The 15,410-nt window shown below is 41.0% G+C and overlaps 1 protein-coding gene across 2 annotated transcripts in view; it reads right to left on the bottom strand.

The window, feature by feature from the left end:
- The window catches only part of RYR3 (ryanodine receptor 3), a 585,375-nt gene that overhangs the window by 43,495 nt on the left and 526,470 nt on the right, over window positions 1-15,410 (bottom strand). For both annotated transcript variants that reach the window (XR_003092800.1, XM_025197736.1), the window contains 5 exons: window positions 11,731-11,789; window positions 8,277-8,445; window positions 7,912-7,998; window positions 5,164-5,361; window positions 2,712-2,842 (listed from right to left, as the gene is read on the bottom strand). Coding sequence is in view for 1 of the 2 variants with exons in the window: in XM_025197736.1 (XP_025053521.1) it covers window positions 2,712-2,842; window positions 5,164-5,361; window positions 7,912-7,998; window positions 8,277-8,445; window positions 11,731-11,789 (644 nt within the window). In the remaining variant the exon portion in view is untranslated. The remainder of the gene's footprint in view (window positions 1-2,711; window positions 2,843-5,163; window positions 5,362-7,911; window positions 7,999-8,276; window positions 8,446-11,730; window positions 11,790-15,410) is intronic.

Genomic DNA, 15,410 nt, shown 5'->3' with positions numbered 1-15,410 from the left:
GCTGACATGATTCCTTCCTTCCTACAGGGATGCTGAGCACACTAGCTTTATCTGGACAGGCTCAGAAGTCAATTGATTTGCCACCTCATGTTACTAGGTCTTTGAATGGGAAAGGGCTAATGCATTAAGCACACAGGAGGTAGTATGGTTCTTACTTTAGGCTTTTCTGCTCAAGCAACTAGTAGCAGTTGGTGTATCACTCTCAGCCAAAGTGAATGAGGCAAAACCCCTAGTGTTTGTGCTGGCACAGAATGAGCCACAAGCATTGGCAATGTGTACGGGGGGCATGTGGGTGCACATGCATCCCCTGAGATTGCCGGTGCACCCCCTGCAAAAAGCAGGGCCAACACTGCCAGCGGTGCCAGCAGGTGATCACCACTTCCCACCCTTCCCTCCCCACTGCCAAGACCACTATGAACGGACCCCAATCGCCGCTGGCCGCCACTGATGCTGCCAGTGGCATCTGCGGGTGGTCGCCAACTGCCAGTCAGTGCTCGCCACCTCCCCCTGTGCCACCGACAGCGCTGCAGCCACCTGCGGGAGCTCACCGCTTACCGCTGCCATGCTCTAGCTGCCTGTGGGAGCTCGTTGTGCACCCCCAGCCTCTGGGGGCACACGGCATTCATGGCCACAACTGATGCTTTTAAATACCGTATTTACCCAAAACCAAGACAATTTGAATTTATGACGACCCCCCCCCAATAATTAGATTGTATACATGGAAAATGTGTACTTTAAAAATAATTTTCCATGTATGCAATCCAATTATTGGATGGTCCTCTTAAATTTGTCCCTTCACAGTGTTGTAGTGAGGGAAACAGTGACAAGGGGGCAGGCAGTAGGGAAGCAATCAGTAGGGGACATAGTAAACAGGCAGTGGGGGGGGGAGGGGGCAGGTGGTGAGGCTCGACTCCTGCCTCTTGTCCCCCATGCCTTGCCCCCTGCCACCTGGCCCCACCAGTCCTATCCTTCCCTGCAGCCTTGGTTCCCCCTTCCCCATTTCTTCTTCCCATATCTTTTGCACCCTCTGCTCGCAGCCTTGGGGCCAGAGCTCTAGCTCCACCAGCTGCCTGCCTCCTGCTGCCTCATACACAATTCCAAGATGAAGGGCTTTTTCCTCCATGCTAAAAGAGGAAAGAAAGTAATCTTGGAATCAACTAAATACAGTATTTAGATATCTTTTAGGACTGCACTTATCATTTCTCATAGCTCATCAAGTCTGTATATAGTCAAAGAAACTAATACTACAAAGCTTTTTAAATTTTCAAACATTCAACCACATACTGAGAGCAAGGAAGAATACATTTTACACAGTAGTACTGTGCCTTGAAAATCAAAATGTAGCAGCAATCCTGCTAAGCTTGTGCTACAATATCATTACCTAAAGTAATCAAAAAGTAATGATAACCCTTTGTCATTAAAAAAACGTAATATAAGGAAAATAATTCAACTCCTATACAAACCAGGTTTGTTATCAGAGAAAGAAACAGCCTATACCTGCAGATAGTACTGCATTATTGCTGACTCATATTTTCCTAAAATTGCATCAAAATATATTGCTTTTGAATTTTCCTGTGTACATTAATCAAAGCTAAGCATTATTCAGTTTTTTGATTCTCATTACAATTTCTAATGTTTGTGTCTACATACAAAACAAAAGCTTATCCTAATAAAAATAACATCCTAGGATAAAAGCAATATATTATTTTTATAAAAGGCACAAATTCCTAAGTGATTTTTTTAAAGCAGAATTCAAGCTCATTGCAAAAATGTGGTGCTGCTGTGTATCCTGAACAGCACACCTGAACAGGAAAGACCACTGGAAAACGTATATGTCAAAACCCATTTAATTTGTAATGTGCCCAGTGTATATTGCCTATAAAAGTGATCATTAGTAAAGGCTCTAAATCAGTCTCTTCAGAATAAACACTGTTCTGTGTTCACTCTGTGAAAGTGAGAAATCATCAGTTTGACTGTATTTAACACATGAATGGCCATTTGAATCTCAGGGATTTTAAAGTTCCTCATATCAGTCTCCTCCAGCACTTTAACACCTTGAAACACAGAGGAAAGGACATAAGGTGGCTTCTTGAGTGGACTGATGCATCTGTCAGATCAGCAGGCAGAACATACTGATATGCTTTCTCTCTCTTGCCTATATTTGCATAATTCATGCACAGAACAGCAGGTGAGATTCCTATAGATTGCTATGGGAATTCTACACCATGTGCTACTATTTACAACTTTGACAGAAAAGTCAGACTGACTCAGACATACTGTTAATTTTATAGCAGGCTTACTTCTCATCACATAAAACTTCTGTCTGGTGGAAAAATATAAAGATAAAAAAGAAGACAGTGTATAAAAAAGCCAGGGGAAGTGCTAAAAATATATTCTCAAACACTGATATATTTGTGAAATGTCTTGGCTGAGAGGATGGACTCTCAGAAGCCTAGAAATTGTAAATTAAGGTGATCAAACGGAAGCACACAGAGTAAGGAAAAAATACATTCCCAGTTGTGGTATTTATTACGCAGACATATCTTTAGTAATATGAAACTTCATAATAGCCTCTGTTATTAAGTTGTTGCTAGGAAGTACAGAAAGAGAACCACTCTTTGTACAGAATAGGTGGTGTGGATTAGTGAGATTCTGATGAAAATATTTGGGGATCGTAACACATTAAAAAATGATCAACTTGTTTTGCTTACGGAGTGTTTATGACCAGACGATCCCATTGTCCTTTAATGTCATCCTCTGATGGTTGTTCTGTAATGTACAGGCCATCAAATTCCAACTTCCTGGCAACTTCCTTCTCTCTCTTGAATACTACTAGAGGAACCTTTGGAGAAGATATTTGAGTTGTTTGTAATATTTCACATATTTTTCGAAGTGAGTCTCAACCTTTTTAGTCTTAAGGCATCTCTCCCTAGACTCAAGGCACCTTTGGAAATGGCAGCTCTTAGTTTTTACTCATTTTTTGACTACAGAGCAATTTTTCCCCTGCACAGAACTCAGAAACACCCCAGCAGGTCAGAATGTTTTTAAGAGTATGGATTCCCATTTCAAATCTCTTCTGAATCAAGTTTGTACATCTAACAGTGCTAACACTGCATGGTAACCTTGAAAGGATCTCAAGACACACCAGGGTGGCACCATGGCTGAGAAACTGATAAAGTACTATCTAACATTAAGGAATTGGATACTCTAGACAGAGATGGGGTTAGGAGGGTAGGGTTGGTCATTTCAGGGATAGAAAAAATGGATCTACAGAGGTTATAGCTGTGGCTGACCATGTTTGGCTTCAGAAGTAGTATCTTTAGGAACTTAAAGCTGTTTGATTAATGCAAACACAATGGGTGTCTGTAGACCTGCAGGGAAGCTGCTCTGACATGCTTTAATTATAGCTAATTAGTGCCCCTCCAGCAGCCTCCATGTCTTGTGTATCACCATTCCCGTGTTTCAAAATGGTGGTGGCGGCGTTTTAACTGAAGCTTGCTCAACAAGCTTTACTTAAAGTGCCTATATCACCATTTTGAACTGTGGGGATGCTGAGGAGACACTGAGGGTGCTTTAATTAGAGCAGTCCCTTCACCCCCAGAGCACATGTAAAAATGCCCATTCAGGTTAGTAGTTAAATGAAGCCGAACTTCTAACATGAAACAAAAATCAAGTAAAGGACATTACACTTATTCTAACTATCAAATTTTGGTGGAAAGCTTCTGTAACCAGAAGACATGTTTGTGTTGATGCAATTTGTCTGCAAACTCCAAAAAGCAGGTGAAGTGTGGATGACTAGAATAGTAAAAAATGTACCGACTGCAATGAAAGCAGGATCATTCCCAATTCTGTTGTGTTACAGATTTGATCTGGACCCATCTAGGCTAGGGACCAGTTCAAATCTGTAACACAACAGAAGTTTAGTGCACCTAAACCGCTTTCAAAATGACCAAAACCAATTTAAGATGAATCTGGATTAATCTAGTATCAAACTTCACTGATTGAGGTTAAATCAGTTCATTGAACTTCTGTCCCAGATCCCCTCCAGATTCAAGTTAACTCACAGTCCTTAGGCATCCTAGGATGCTTTGTACCTCCCCTGCAAATCACCCTCCATACTGGATGGGTGTGCTACCCTTGGACCAAGCTATCTGCTCCAGCCCAGCATGGAGGTATGCTCTAGCACCCCCTGGTTTCTGGCTTAGGCCACTGCAGACATGTGGCTTCATTTCTGGAATCAAAAGTGAACATCTGTTCATTTGCTTATTGGTTCAATCTATTTAACTTAGACTAACCTGCAAAGATGGAATCAATTCAGCCTTGGGCGTTTTGACTGTCTTTACTTAGACCTAAGCTATCCCTGACAAATCTCTCTCTGACCTGCACTTAAAACCTCTCAGTGATGGAAATTCTACAACCTCTCTAGGTGATCTCTTCCAATGCTTAACCATCCTCAAAGTTAGAAAGTTCTTCCCAATATCTGGTTCAAATACCCCTTGTTTCAATTTAAGCCCATTACCTCTTTTTCTGTCCTCCACAAACATGGGGAATAATTAATTGCCATTCTTTTTATAACAATCTTTTTGTGTGCATTTGAAGACTTATCACATCTCTGCACATGGTCTTCTCCTCCTTACGTTAAATAACAAAAATTTTTCCAACCGTCCCTCATCTGTCATATTTTTAAAATAATTTTTGTTGCTCTACTCTGGATTTTTTCCAATTAGCCCTTATCTTTCTTGAAGTCCAGTGCCCAAAGTTGAACACAGTACTCCAGATGAGGTATTACTAATGTTGAATGGAATAAAAGTCTCACTGTCTCTGACTTGCATGTGACTTTCCATCATTGTTTACTTATATTCCCAGCTTGTGACCCACTAAAACCTCCAGATTCCTTTCTGCAGTATAATGCTCCCTTTCTTACTATAAGATACCTACCAGAATTTGTGCAAGGCATTCAGACACCAAGTTAATGGAAACTTATAAGAGTCTAGATAAAAAAATACTATAAAAATCTCAACTCTAATATTCATGTTATGAGTATAGAAAATTGTATTAATCTATATACATTTGAATTGAAGGGTGAAAGGCTGAGAACAGTGACACGGAGCTAATTCTCAAAGATCAATAAGTAATTTAGCTTGGGACATACATGCAACTCACCTTTAGGCAATAATATCCAATCACACAGACAAAGGAAATCACAGTATGAATTATGGCCAGACCCCTGAGAGTTGGTGCCATGTAACCTGTACTCTCCTCTAAAACAAAAAACACCATTCCTTCTTCCTCCTCATCTTCATCAAAAGAGTTCCACAGATTAGAGTCTTCCTCTACTTCATCAAGAGGCTCTTCTGTCACCTGGGATGAAGAAATACATGGACAAAAACCAAGACATATTTCAGCTTTTCTTCTCTCACTTCTGGGTGGTTTTTTTGTTTTTGTTTTTTTTGTTTTTTAATTTTAAATAACTTAGTGTTCAGGAAAGGTTCTAGACAGGGAGCCCTGGAGAGAAGTCTTTCATCCCCCAAAAAGAGAAGCACAGATACAGCAATCAGTGATGTCCTACGCTAGTTTGTCAAAGTACCTTAAACTGGATTTAGGTGCTGAAACTCTACTGGGTAGCATATTTTACAAATATTCCCCTTATAGGTTATGACATAAAATGAAAGAAAACAAAGCAAAAGTTGCACACACATTGTTACGTTCCAATGCTATATTTGATGGCCTATGGAAAATTATTTAACACCGTATCTGTCCCAAAACAGATGAGATCTCATCTGTTTTGGGACAGATCTCAGGACCAATAGGGATGTGATACAGCGCTGAGAAGAAAGGATGAAGAAGACAGTGTATGATGAGCTATGCTCCCTCCTCCTTTTCTTTCACCTTCCACTAGTCAGGATGGGGGACAGGCAGGCAAGGCTTACTGGTCTATACTATCCCCAGGTACATTTAAACTCTGCCCAGTCTTTTCACAGGCTTCTTGCCCATCTAGGTGTCATGTTATTTCCTCCTTTGTTGCACTACAGAGCTGTGGGTTCCAGAATGCTCTGGTCCGTGGCATAGCAATGTAGTTGGGGCACAGGGGCAGTGCCAACTTCCTGTTGCTGTCATGCCACCAATGTGATTCTGGGGCTGCCAGCAGCAGCTGCTTTTTTTCACCTCCCCTCCTCCAACTTGGCACCTCGGGCAGTTGTCTGTGTCACTCCACCCTAGTTATGCCACTTACTACGGTGGCCATTTTGGGGATCAGAAAGGATTTTTTCCTGTTGGGCTAAACTGTCCACGAGCAAGTGGGTTTTCACACCTTCCTTACATTGTCACTGAAGTGTATTTAGGTTGAAAGCAACAGGATTTAACTTAGATATTCAAAAATATGAGGCTGGTTGGTTTGTTGCAACTTGTACCTTGTGTCCAATGTGGAGAAAGGTTAAAAAGTCTGGTTCCTAAAGGCAACTGAGACCTGAGATTTTAGTGGTCATTGTTTTTTTTAGGGGAAAAGGAGACCTGAAGTCTTTGTGGACTAATGTCCCCCCTTAATGGCCTCTTCGTATTTCTCCATTTGGGGATTTGACAACTCAGAAGAGAGATGATTTGCAGAGGTAGGTTGAAGGTGACCTGCTTGAGTCATTGGTTAGAAAATAGAAAGTCCCTTCCAGTATCTGATGAAGTAAACTGCTGCTTACAAAAGCTTATGCAACTTTTATTTAGTTAATCTATAAGGTACAAATTTTTCCGTGCTTTCTGCCTAGAAAGTAGAAGCCTTGCACTTAACCCCAGTAAGAGCTTGGTATATGAAAAGAGGTTTTGAGTACTTAACACTCCTCCATAGCGTTAAATAAATCAAATTGCAGGCTGCTGCTTAAATCCATGCCTTTTTTCTGTCATTCCCCCTCCTGCCAGTCCTGATCAATTAAAATCCTGGTCCCAATGGAGAAGTGTCTTCATTGCAAAATATAACATCACAATAGACACTAATTAACAACCTTGTTGGCAGTTGCAACAGAAAGACAATAGACTGAATGGTTATAAAGAGATGAATTATTCCTTCTCATGTAGAAATGGTGCAAAACATGGGGAAAACCATGCACGCTTGCTGTGTTTGTTTGGTTGACAGATATGTTATTATATTTTCTTAGGCTACCACTTATGATTAGTAACTTGACGAACAATTTTTTTTTGAGCAACCCCCCCCCCCCGTAAAATGGAGAATTGCATTTACTTTTTTTTTTTAATTAAGTTAATCTAAAAAACTAAGAAGAAATATTTGAGCAGACACTAGTATATAAACCATCACATAAGTAAAGGCTGTTAGCTCAGCTAGTTAGAGGATGAGGAGCTTTAATGTGATTTCTAAATGACTTACAAAGGTTTTCCGTGTTGAAAATGTTATCAGTACTATTCACTTAAAGAGCAGTTGTTCTAAAGAAACAGACACGTAAGCTGAGGTCCCCAATATAGGTTTAAGACAAAAAAAATCAACAAAAATCATCTTAAAAATAAAGTGTTTTCTACGTCTCTAATCATTCTTGTAACTGTGAGAATGGTTTTTTGGTGGAGGAAGATGATTTCTTTTAAATATTCCTTTGGCAAGGTTTGCTATCCAAATATGGAAGGATTGTATCAGTTCATCAAAGACACGAGGTCAAAATGACTAGAAATAATAATTAAATTGATTTGTTTATTTTCACTGTGCTGTTTGAATAAAAGGCACAAATAAATAGGTTTAGCTACTCAAGCTGTAATTAACTCAAGCTGAGTTGAGTTAGCAGAGGTGTTTTGACTTGAGACTAGTCCATGTAGTGCTTACTGTAATGCCTGTCTGGTTTAAGTAATCTTTGCTTAGCAAACCCACAACTCTGGAAATAAATACAATTTTTACAAAGAAAAATGAGAACTATTACTTACCTTGTAAAATAGCAGAATAAAGTTGATGGCAAATGCAACAAATAGAGCAAGAAACCTTAAGTTGTAGAAATTTCTAGCCAAGCAATGCTGAAAATACAAGAAACAACAACAGTAATAATCACGTAGCAAATATCAGAAATGAGGAAATACCTAGGAGTCATCTAAGAGACACAAATCTGAACTTTAGTGTTTATACTGTTAGACAAAACCACTAAAATACTTCTGTAGAATGAGTAGTATTTCTCCTAGAATTTGTGCCACTATTTCTTTTTACTGGTATTGCTTTTTTGTATTTCATGTGTAACTACATGGAAATATTTGTGTTAATTGCCTTGTAATGTGAAAAGAATGGGAACAAAACTTACCAACATTTTTGTTTGATAAACTTCCAGGGCTTTAACAAAGTTAGCCATAACTGCCTCAGGTTTCTCTATTTTTTGTCCACGCCTTCGTTTCTTTTTCTTCATTTTCCCTTCTTCCAAATGCTCTGACTGTATTTCCTTTGCTTTATCTTGTTTCTCCCCATCTTCCATACTAGAAGAAAGATGATATAAAGCAAATTATATAAGTAAGCTCCAGTATTGTGCATGCTACGATTTAGCGAGTGTAGACGGAGGATGCATCTACACATTCATTAATGCACCTTAGATACTGCACATTTAGCTTAGTACTTCCTTAATAAAGTACTAACTAAATGGGCAGTACCTAGAGTTACTATGCAGGAGCACCGACATATGGTTATTTAGTGATGCTTACTGTACATTAGCCTAATAACACTGCACAGTAGGCTATTAGCATGGTTTTTGCTGTGACATGCTATTGCACAGTGTTATTAGGCTAATGTGCAGTAAGCGCCTTGTGTAGACGTGCCTAGTGAGTCCTAATTAAAAGAGGCTGGTTTTATGTTTGAGTTAATATGAAGAGGTTGACTAGATGTGAGTGACTATATGAAGTGAGTTAGAAAATACAACCAAAAAGTTATCTTAGCACTAGATGAGGTGCAAGGGTGATAATGGGTCACTGAATGACCTAAAAGGAGATCAGTGAAGGTAAAGGCCAAAAGCAATACAAAATGTGCAGCTACTTGTCACATAAACAAGCAATATATATATGTATGTACCCAGTGCAAGTAACTCAAAATTATCAGTTCATGTGTTCAAGGCCAGGATCAAACAAAAAGAAAGATAGATTTATCAAGGTACTGCACAGAGTCATAGAAGAGTGGGTTCATTTCAGTTAGGGAGTCACTGTTATTAAAGTAGGGGAAGAATGAGTAATGAAGAGAAAATTTCCTTTAGAAGAAACCACCTGACAAAAGATGTAGAAGATGACAATCATTTCCTTCCACAAAGGATCGCCCTTTTTTAGAAGCACAGATCAAGACTAAACATAGTGACAAGAGGATTCGGTTCTCAGATACGGAAGTACCTGACTAGGTGATAAATGTGCGACTAGGAAGGTGTAAGAGGTTTAAAATATTGAGGGATTTCTTTTATTAGGAAATGGAGAGCAGTATGTGGCTTGATATAGAGCAGTGCCAGTGAAATAAGAAACCACATGAAAGAAGTCTGAAGGTCTACGTTTATGTTTTTACAAACAACTCATCATTACAAGGACCCTATATTCCCTTCCTCTGAAATGTTCCAGTGGCATGCATAGGAAACAAGTTATACAGAGAAGAAAGGTTTAAGTAAATTAAACACAGGTAAACTTTTGGAAAAGCAAAAATCTGTTGCCCAGAAAAATTAAGATTTTTGGGGATAGATATTTAAATTAGAATTTTTAAATCAGCAGTGGCTGGCAGGCCCTACTAAAGTACTTATTAGACAATTAATTATTGTGGGAAACAACAGAAGTACAAGAGAATCAGTATATCAAAGAGCAAGAGAGAAGTCAGCAATTATGTTTTAATTGGAAGGAAGTGCAGGAGGGGAGCAGGGAGAAGAAAATTCAATAAGGTAATACGCTGTCAGCAGAAAGAGGTCATCTTCATTAAAAAATAAAAACTACACAAGCCTACAAACTAATGTGAAAAGCCAAAAACAAGAGTGGGTGGCACATCTAGTACTGGGAGAATTCCTAGATATATTATAAACAGAATTAGTGAAACCGTGAGCTGTGCTACTGGCCTTTCAGTTTGGAGTCTCAGAGAAATTAGGTAAAAGGAATACAGTCTAACAAAAGGTTCATAAAGGGTGAGTTGAGCAAACTAAATATAAACCAATTCAATATCAGGTCAGAACATGACCTGGATAAACAGTAGCTTCTGAAACTGCTTGTTTTGGAGCACACAAGAGGAGACGCTATTGTCTACACGCTGAGAAACACTCATCAATGGGTTCTCAGTACTGAGAAACACAAAAGAGTTTAAGTGCACTTGGCAATTACCAGAAGTACTCGAACAATGAAAATAATATGCTTAATAACCTTGGAGAAGGTGGAAGGGAGTGAGGGGGAGACAAATTACATACAAATAGTTTTGTGAAAGTAAAATTCAAGAAACAGATTTTTTTTTTTAATTTAGGAAGTTTGTTAGAAACAGCCTAAAAGGGAATAGTTAGGAAACAAGAATTCACTGAACCATCATGGAACTTGTTAGCATATACCTTATTAAAGTCACAGAAGACATGCTGAGAAAGAAAACAGTAAAGTGGCAGACAAGTGACAGATTTATTTGGGCCCCCTAATAATCCTTTAAAATTATAATTCTGACGCAGTAATTCAAACATATCAGAAGGTAACTGTTAGCAGGTAAGAGAGAGGAGATAGACTAATGGGCTAAAATGAAAATTTGAAACAGGGCCCCAATATAAAAGGAGTAGTATAATACATTCTCGCAGTATTTCAGAAGCAAAAAAGCTGGGGATTGCCACTGCCATTGTTTAGACCACGGGGCGGGGGGAGGGGGGGATAAAATAAAATAAATGGGTATCTTGACATGTGCTCGACGGGGAGAGGGGTACCGGTGCACTTTAATTAGATCAGCTCTCAGGAGCCGCTCTCAGGAGCTACTCTAATTAAAAGCACTCTAATTAAAGCATCTCGTGTATGCAGTGTCCCATGGTTCAAAATGGTGGCAGGGCACTTTAACTAAAGCTCATTCAACATCCTTTAGTTAAAGTACCCCCACCACTATTTTGAAGTGCAGAGATGTTGAATATAGTGGACATGGAGGCTGCTGGAGTGTACCAATTAGCATGCTTCAGCAGACTTGATTAATTGAATCTGCTCCAACACGCTGTAATTACAGTGTGTTGGAGCAAGCGTCCTGCACGTCTACAGGCACCCGATATTGGCAGAGCTATCCATCTTCATACTTTAACACAAGACACTTTAACAAGTACTTCATACTCTAACAACCTGTTGATTAGAAACCCCAGAAGTATATATTGCAGTAATGAATGCTGCAAAAGTTTTTCATGATTTTGGGTTCCTTTGTAAAGGTTTGGACAGATGGTTGTTTATGTCTACACTGCAGATGCAGCATAATGTAGGGATATCCAAATGTTTTTGAATCAGCTGGCTCAGGGACCAGTATAGCAGTCTAACTATCGTGCAAGAGCTCAGTGTGAGCAAATTTGCCATGCTTAGAAGCAGTGCAGACATACTCTAGACAAGAACTGTTATGTGAGACATCTTTGATAGTTATTGCTCTGATGCTCACTGTGCATACTTGTTGCCTCAGAGGAGTAGTACTGCCTGCCTGAGGTACTACTGAGACGAAGAGTTTGAACACGAGGGCTATATTTAGGGCTATTCTTGGCCAGCTCATCTCAGAACATCAAGGAAACAACAAGCAGTAAAGTATGAGACACTTACTCAGCCTTCTCTGATTCCGTTTTTATTTCCATTTCAACTTCTTTGGCTATTTCAGAGGTCTGCAAAAAAATTTTAAATTGTCAAAAATGCATACTTAAAAAAAAGTAATTCTAATTAATTCCAATATTTCTAATTAAGGGTTTTGCAAAGTATAAGCAAATAAAATCTAAATAAATAAAACAGGTAAACCATACCTCTTTCTTATTTTGCCACTTTTAAATTACTATGCTCTTTGAACAAGCCCCTCGGTCAATATTTCAACAATGAAACTTTTATAGCAATTCTTCCTCTGACATTTTTAAGATACATTATCAATATAAGAATTTGGGCATAAGTAAAGCATAGTCTATGTATTGAGATAGATGAAGTGATTAAGTCAGACTGAAGGTGAGCCCCAATAGTTTTTCCAATGTGGATAGGGTATTAATCATAGTAATGGTAATTTTAAATTATTACATGCACAATGGGTGCATTTACTAATGCAATTAATGCACCTGACTGTTACTGTGCAGTATATTCAGGTGCATTAAGCTTTGGTTGGAAATATGTCTACACATGTACCCATTGGGAGAAAATTTGCTCCTGATGGGAGCAGTTCAATCCAGGGCTGCTTCTGCCCCCCTGCAGCAGCCAGGGGGGAGGTCCAGGCTTCCCCAGGTTCCAGCCCCATGCTGGCAGGTGGCGCAGGGGTCAGGCCTGGGATAGGAGGGCAGGAGGAGTTGTCTGTGCTCTAGGGGCAGCTCCATCACAGCTATAGGAAGACTGGGGCCAGCCCTGGGGATGGAGGGAGCTGTCCCTCCCCTTGGGGCAGCTCCCTCACAGTTGCAGGGACATTAGTGCCAGCCCCAAGTCCCCAGGGATGGGGAGGGCTGTTTCTGCTCCAGAGTTGCTCCCTCACAGCTGCAGAGAGATTGGAGCCAGCCCCAAGCCCCAGGGAGGTAAGGGGAGGTGTCCCTGCTCTGAGGGTAGCTGCAGGGAGAGCAGGCCCAGCTTATCTAAATAGGGTCAAGAACTAAGGGTGCAATTCTATTTCCCTTTATGTGCCTAAATAGCAGTTTCTTAACCATGTACCTGTACATTTTGGGCCCTGCCTCTCTGCTGTGACTGCGTAAGCAGCCATGTATTCCCCCATGTGTCTACTACACATGCACACTTATGTGACCACAGTACAGGGGAAGACAACTTGCCATCTGCAACTTGCAGATGGCAAGTTGCCAGAAATGTTACTTGCATAGCTAGAATGCTGCCATTTAGGCACACAAAGAGAAGAAGATTCTGCCCAAGATGCCTATTTCACACCTAAGCCATGACAGGATTTATAATAAAATTCTCCAGTCCAGTTCCAGAACCTAGTCAAAAACTTTATTCTGAGAATGGCTAACCCACTCACACAGTACAGCATAAGTTGGTGCTGCTATCCCCCTTTTTACATAATGGCTCAGTGGTTACAGTATTCACTCAGGAAGCAGGAAACTCCATTACAAATCCTTCTGCCTGATTCAAAGCAGGGACTGAAGTCTCCCATGTCCCACGAGAATGCCCTAAAACCAACAGACTTCAGGGTATTCCAGGGTAGGGCTCTCTCCACCTTCCCTCTAAGGTGAATGGAACAAAGCTCTATCCTGCTGGGTGAGTGTCCTAATCACTGAACTTTATTTGGTGATACAGTTGAATGGCTGAAACTGGTTTAAAATAAACCTGGTTGAGTGTAGTATCAGACTTAACTGATTTGGGTCAAACCGATTTATGAAACTTCTGTCCCAGACCCCTTCCTGGTTCAAGATAAATTACAATCCCCCAGCATCCCAGCATGCTCTGCAGCCATGGGCTAGGCTGGGCTGTGTTGCCTGCTTCAGAGAGCAGGGCTGGCCCTCTGCTCCATAGCTGGAGCAGTGAGGGCTGGCTGACAAGGGCGAGGGGAGGGGGACAAGCCTGGCTGGGGATGCAGCCCAGTCTTGAAGGACATGATAGCAGGACTCGGCAGGGTTGCTCATCACTCCCCAGCTTGGGTCTGGAGCCTGGGGGGGGTGGTTAAACTTACTGCTGGCTGCAACAGTGGACTACAAATCCCAGAGGCACCTGGAAGCAGGAAGAAGAAGTGATGAGCAACCCTGCAGAGTCCTGCTGCTGTAATTCTGAACTCCAAATCCCAGACACCTCAGGGGCAACAAGAAGAGCAGGTGAACACACAGCCAGAGAGCCATTCTTTAGTGCCCCCTGGCTTCTGGCCTGAGCCACTGCAGACATGTGACTGCATTTCCTGTTCCATGGGTGACTGGTGCTTCCTGAGTCTGGGGGGAGTACCAGATCACTAACAGGGGGTCCCCCAGCAGCTAACGGGGTGTCTCCCAGCAGCCAATTGCCAAGCCAGCAGTGAAACCGGCCAAACCACTTTGCAGTTGGTGCTTCCAGGGGGGTGCACGGCCAATCTCAGGGAGTGCACGTATACCTGCATGCACCCCCTATGCATCACCAATGGTCTGTTCACTTCTGTTTTGATTTAATCTGTGCAATTTAGATTAACCTACAAAGATGGAATCAATTCAACCTCAAGCTTTTTGACTATCTGTACTTAGCCAGTGAGAACTCTAAATAATAAGCTACTGAGCAAAAGGAATGGCAGCCCCAGCAGCACCATGTCGTTCATCTAGCTTTAGAAAGGATTGAAACTGCTGGATGTTTTAAAAGAAAGTGCTTAGGCCTCTAGTTCCAAGAAAGGGTTTATGGCTATAAATATAAAGTGAAAGAAACTACGTCTCTGCAGCCTGGTGTTAAGTACCTGATTCTTAGAAAGGGACAGGGTTTAGGCCCTTTGCCTCTGGTTGGCATGTCCTACAGCCTAGCTTAGGGAGCTCTTAACTCACCTGGCTGCCTACACTGAAACTCATTCTGAGCTGCTTAACCTCTATCTTGAACAGTCAAGCGTGGGCACCCACTTTGGGATTATAAATTCCATGAGGCAGTAGAGCATCTAAAAATTAGGCAAAGCAACTTGGCACTACAGTAGCAAAGTTCAACTTGTGAATCTAATCTTCATGCCTGAAGTTACAATGAGTATCTCTCTCAACATGATGCTAGGTTAGGGAGTGCCAGAGGCACTCCATGCATGTACAGCTTCCTGGACCACAAATAGTGTAACTACCTTAACACAATGCTGTATAGAGACCAACTGGCTCTGCCTCTCAACTGCTCTTACTGGCAAAATCATAGTGTTTCTCTACGGCCTCTGCATAACTTCCAATGTGTAAGGTTATGCAGGCTTGGAACAAGTGCAGTGTGGCTCAGTTTGGTATTCCCTGGCCTCATCTACATGAGATGCTGACTGCCCAGTAGCTTGTTACTACTGCTCAGCAGTAATGAGCTACAACACAGCCAGTGTCACGAAAAAGCCGTTTGGTGATGCTACTGCGTAGTAACTCCGGTTTATACAAGTACTAAATGACTGCACTGTAATGACTGTGCAGTCAGCATCTCATGCGGATGTAGCCCCTGACACTGTACTGGAGCATTATACACATAACCTTATGGTGCATTTGAAAATGACTTTGCCATCTAAATCACCCACACTTTGTAAAAGGATTATTACCACTTAATATTAAAAAAAAAAAAGACAGCTTTTAAAAAGTTAATTAACACTCTCTAGGATAGAATTATACACAGTATGATTGCTTTTCGAGGGC

This window comes from Alligator sinensis, unplaced genomic scaffold (assembly GCF_000455745.1).
Source record: "Alligator sinensis unplaced genomic scaffold, ASM45574v1 scaffold262_1, whole genome shotgun sequence".
NCBI lineage: Eukaryota > Metazoa > Chordata > Crocodylia > Alligatoridae > Alligator > Alligator sinensis.
Note: the sequence above shows the minus strand (reverse complement) of the source record. Positions and strands in the feature narration are given on the sequence as shown.